The sequence below is a fragment of the Lactuca serriola genome, chromosome 1 (assembly GCF_051521515.1).
Source record: "Lactuca serriola cultivar US96UC23 chromosome 1, Lser_US96UC23_V15, whole genome shotgun sequence".
Taxonomy (NCBI): Eukaryota; Viridiplantae; Streptophyta; class Magnoliopsida; order Asterales; family Asteraceae; genus Lactuca; species Lactuca serriola.
In genome coordinates, this window is record NC_136408.1 from 49,985,788 (window position 1) to 49,990,390 (window position 4,603).

At 27.3% G+C, this 4,603-nt stretch overlaps 1 protein-coding gene across 1 annotated transcript; it reads left to right on the plus strand.

Moving 5' to 3' along the window:
- The first annotated feature begins 2,116 nt into the window (after positions 1-2,116).
- LOC145087915 (F-box family protein) lies at positions 2,117-3,639 on the plus strand. The gene has a single exon (XM_079026048.1). It carries the CDS (start codon positions 2,396-2,398, stop codon positions 3,494-3,496), a length of 1,101 nt encoding a protein of 366 aa, XP_078882174.1. The 5' UTR covers positions 2,117-2,395; the 3' UTR covers positions 3,497-3,639.
- Positions 3,640-4,603: the final 964 nt, after the last annotated feature.

Here is a 4,603-nt window from a genome sequence, read left to right on the forward strand (position 1 = left end):
AGATAATTGAACAAATAAGAAACTTAAATTTAAAAAGTATTAACTAATAATTAATAATTATTAACCCTAATCAACTTTAAGATTATGTATTACAAAACATCATATGACTACAATGTCATTTTCTCATTGTTTTTTACATATTTTTTTTATCAAAGTTTTAAACTTATGGTAATACAAAACTAGCGGTTCAAACATAAATTATATAATAACATGGAGGGAAAATGACTTACGAGGGTAATTATCTTTATCGCTTTGTTTACATTTAGGCAACTTCTTTATTTTTGTACACATTTGACCATTTAACTTGTTATATGTGTTCACATATTGACAATGTCACCGGCTATAGCAGGTGACAATGTTAATATGTGAACAAATTAACAAGTTAAATAGTTAAATGTGTACGAAAAAAGAAAATTGTCTAAATGTGAACAAAACGAAAAGTTAATTACCCTAATAAGTCATTTTTTTCACTTTTAATAGCGATTTTATTTTTCATATTTGTTTGTATTATTTTTTTCAAATGTTATATTTAAAATATCCATATTTTCCTAAATATTAATTAAATAATGACTAATTTTAAACTTTACATTTTAATTAATAAATATGCTTTTGTTTTGTAAAATATTTTATATAGCCTCTTATAATTTTTTTTCTTTTGTTTTTAAGCATATACAATATTTTTAAAGTAAATAGTATCTAATAATAAAATTAAATATGTAACAATAAGTATGAAGGGTCTTTTAAAAAAATATATTACTTAGCAAATAAAAAAAAGTCTATATAATGTAAATGTTTTAAAATTATTCCAACTTTTTAATAATTTTTAATTAGAAGTTTACAAATTTTTAAAAGAAAGTTGTTTAAAGGTGAACAATATTTTTTTACAAAATTAATTTTTTTTATAATTTCTTACAACATTTTTATGATATTCTTTTCCTACGAATTTTCTAATATAATGTTTTTAATCTCTGTTTATAATTTTTTTTAAACTTTTTCTACTCTTTTATATGATTTTAATACAAGTGTTTTTAAACAAAATGTTTTATATATGTTTTAAACTTGTTTTTTTTAATTACATAATTTTTTTATAACTTTCATACATTTATTTTTAAATTTTCTTTTACAACAGTTTTAAAGTGTTTCACAGATTTAAATGATAATTTAATAATTTTTTATAACATTTTAAAATACTTTTGTTAAATACTAGTTTAAAATGTTGTGTTAAAAAAATTAAAAGTTTGTAAACTTCTAATTAAAAGTTATTAAAAAGTTGGAATAATTTTAAAACATTTACATTATATAGATTTTTTTTATTTTTATTTGTTAAGCAATATATTTTTTTTAAAAGACCCTCCATACTTATTGTTATATTTTTAATTTATTTAATTTTATTGTTAGATACTATTTACTTTAAAAATATTGTATATGCTTAAAAACAAAAGAAAAAAAATTATAAGAGACTATATAAAATATTTTACAAAACAAAAGCATATTTATTTATTAAAAAGTATAGTTTAAAATTTGTCAATATTTAATTAATATGTAGGAAAATATGGATATTTTAAATATAACGTTTGAAAAAAAATAATACAAACAAATATGAAAAATAAAATTGCTATTAAAAATGAAAAAAATGATTTATCAGAGTAATTAACTTTTCGTTTTGTTCACATTTAGACAATTTTTTTTTTCGTAAACATTTAACTGTTTAACTTATTAATTTGTTCACATATTAGCATTATCACCTGCTATAGCCGGTGACATTGTCAACATGTGAACACGTATAACAAGTTAAATGGTCAAATGTTTACAAAAATAAAGAAGTTACATACATGTGGACAAAACGATAAAGATGATTACCCTCCTAAGTCATTTGGAATACAGAAAGATTGTAGTAGGATAAAATTTCCTAATATTCTTTGTGCAAAAAACAATTACCGGTTAAAGCTAATATTACCGACTAAAATCTTAAATATATAAATAATCAGAGATTTATTTTATTATTTTCTGTTTAGAAAAATAAAACAATAACTTTATGGTCAATGTATCTATAATATAAAAACATTGTTAAGATTTCCAAAATAATATAATACTACAATAATTGTTACAAAGCTTTTGCCATCAAACGAAAAGATTACCCGACCCAGTCCCTTTTCCAGTCGTTGAAATTGGAAAGGGGTGTGTCGCATTTTAGCAACCGATTCACAAACAACATCGTGCTTGTCTCCTACACTTTCTCCTTCCGTTTACACGAATTCATTCGATTATTTCTTGCGAATCGCCCTCCTAGCCATACTCGATGCTTCAGGGATTTTAACGAGATCCGAATCGGTAAGCAACTTTCTTGATTATGGTCGCTTTTGTTCTTCGACTGTATAAAATTCATATGATATAAATGGATCCAGTCCAAACAAATTTTGGTTATTTCGCGGACGAGATTATCCTCGAAATACTAGCAAGATTACCCATCAAATCCCTGTTTAGAACCAAATGCGTATGCAAACTCTGGTACAAATTAGCCTCACACAAATCATTCACACAAATTTATAATGAATCATCTGTGAAAAACGTCATGGTTCTTGTGGAAGTTACAGAATCGTCAATAGAATCAACATCAAGTCTGATTCTCATTGATAACAAGAGAGGTGTGTCTGAATTCTCATTGGATTTTATCAAAGACAGAGTCAAAATTAGGGCTTCTTGCAATGGATTATTATGTTGTTCTAGTGTTCCCGATAAGGGTGTTTATTATGTTTGTAATCCTATGACTAGAGAGTTCAAATTGCTACCCAGGGTTCGAGAAAGACCCATAACTCGGTTTTACCCTGATGGTGAAGCAACCCTTGTGGGTGTTCCTTGTGATTTGTTGAACAACAGATATAGTGTCGTTTTGGCTGGATATCATCGCATGTTTGGTCATAGACCCGAGGGTAAACTAATATGTTCTGTTTATGATTCTGAGTCAAATAAGTGGAGAAAATACGTATCTGATCAAGATGATCATGGTTTCACCCGTATGAATCGCAATCAGGTTGTGTTTGTGAATGGTTCACTTCATTGGATGACTCAAACTTTTGCTTACATTCTTGTTCTTGATTTAAATTTTGATGTATGGAGAAGGATATTGTTGCCAGATGAAATGGGATGTGGGAATGGAAGTGGGAATAGGGTTTACTTGTTGGAATTAGATGGGAAATTGTCAGTGATTCAGATTTCTAGTGTTTGGATGAACATTTGGGTATTGCAAGATTACGAAAACGGACATTGGGATTTGATTGATCGTGTGAGTTTGCGTTGTATTCGTGGAATGGTGCCTGGGATTTTCCCGATAAGTCAAGGGGGTGATTATGTCTTTCTTGCTAGTCATAAGCAGGTTTTGGTGTATCAAAGAAAGACAAGAATTTGGAAGGAAATGTACTCTGTGAAGAACAATTCCACAATGCCCTTGTGGTTCTCTGCGCATTCTTTTGGTGGTACGATTCTTTCGTGTCGTTAATTTGCGTAATGACTAATTTGCCCCTGTTTTGTACAGTTTCTGTTGGCTTTTCATGATTGTGAGTGAATTCTGTTGAAGAAAATGATTGGTATTATTGTACATAACTTACATGTAGTGGAATGCATTGCAATGCTCTCTCTCTCTCTCTCTCTCTCTCTCTCTCTCTCTATATATATATATATATATATATATATATATATATATATATATATATATATATATACGGAAAGGATCAAATGAGAACGCTTAAAAGGTTGAGAACGTGAGAACAAGTATATTCATTTGTGATTTCATGTATTTATTTGTGGAGAAATGATAAATTTTTACGCACAATCAACATGAATATGCTTTTTCTCTTCAATTGAAATTAAAGGTGTAAAAATTTATCATTTCTCCACAAATGAATACATGGAATCACAAATGAATATACTTTGTTCTCGCGTTCTCAACCTTTTTGACGTTCTCATTTGATCCTACTCCTCTCTCTCTCTCTCTCTCTCTATATATATATATATATATATATATATATATATATATATATATTTGATGCCTGTGCTTTATAATGTTAAAAATGGGTGGATTTTAATATATATACAATGCATGAAAAAGAAAATAAAATGTAAGTATAATGTTATCATCAACAAATACATGAAAGTCCATTGCGATTTTCGAATATGATTTTTTCACCTTATGGAAAAAACTTATCAGCATCATTTGCAGTTCACCTTACAGACTTTATTTAAATACAAAGTAAACAATTTATAAAAAAGCTCTATGCACTAAATGCTCTTAAATACCAAGTAAATGGTATGTAAAAAACTCTATTGAATGTACTCAAATTCTTTTGGAACCAAGTTCGATTAAATAAAACATTTATTGAGAAAAGAGAAAAAACATTGCTTCTAAAAGATTACACATGGAAAAAACACCAAAGTATACTAAGCTAAGTCATTCTAGGCAATTTTCAACAAAACTTTCTGCAAATACTACAAGTAGTCTTTTGCATTTCAATATGCAAAAGGGGTCATACAGGCAACTTAAACATTATAAGGCAGGAATATAGGAATAAGGGTTAAGGTCATACATCGGTAACCAAATATGTCTTAT

Bases quoted from the DNA above. Each gene is read 5' to 3' on its own strand.
- LOC145087915 (XM_079026048.1), top strand. From the start codon at position 2,396: ATGGATCCAGTCCAAACAAATTTTGGTTATTTCGCGGACGAGATTATC.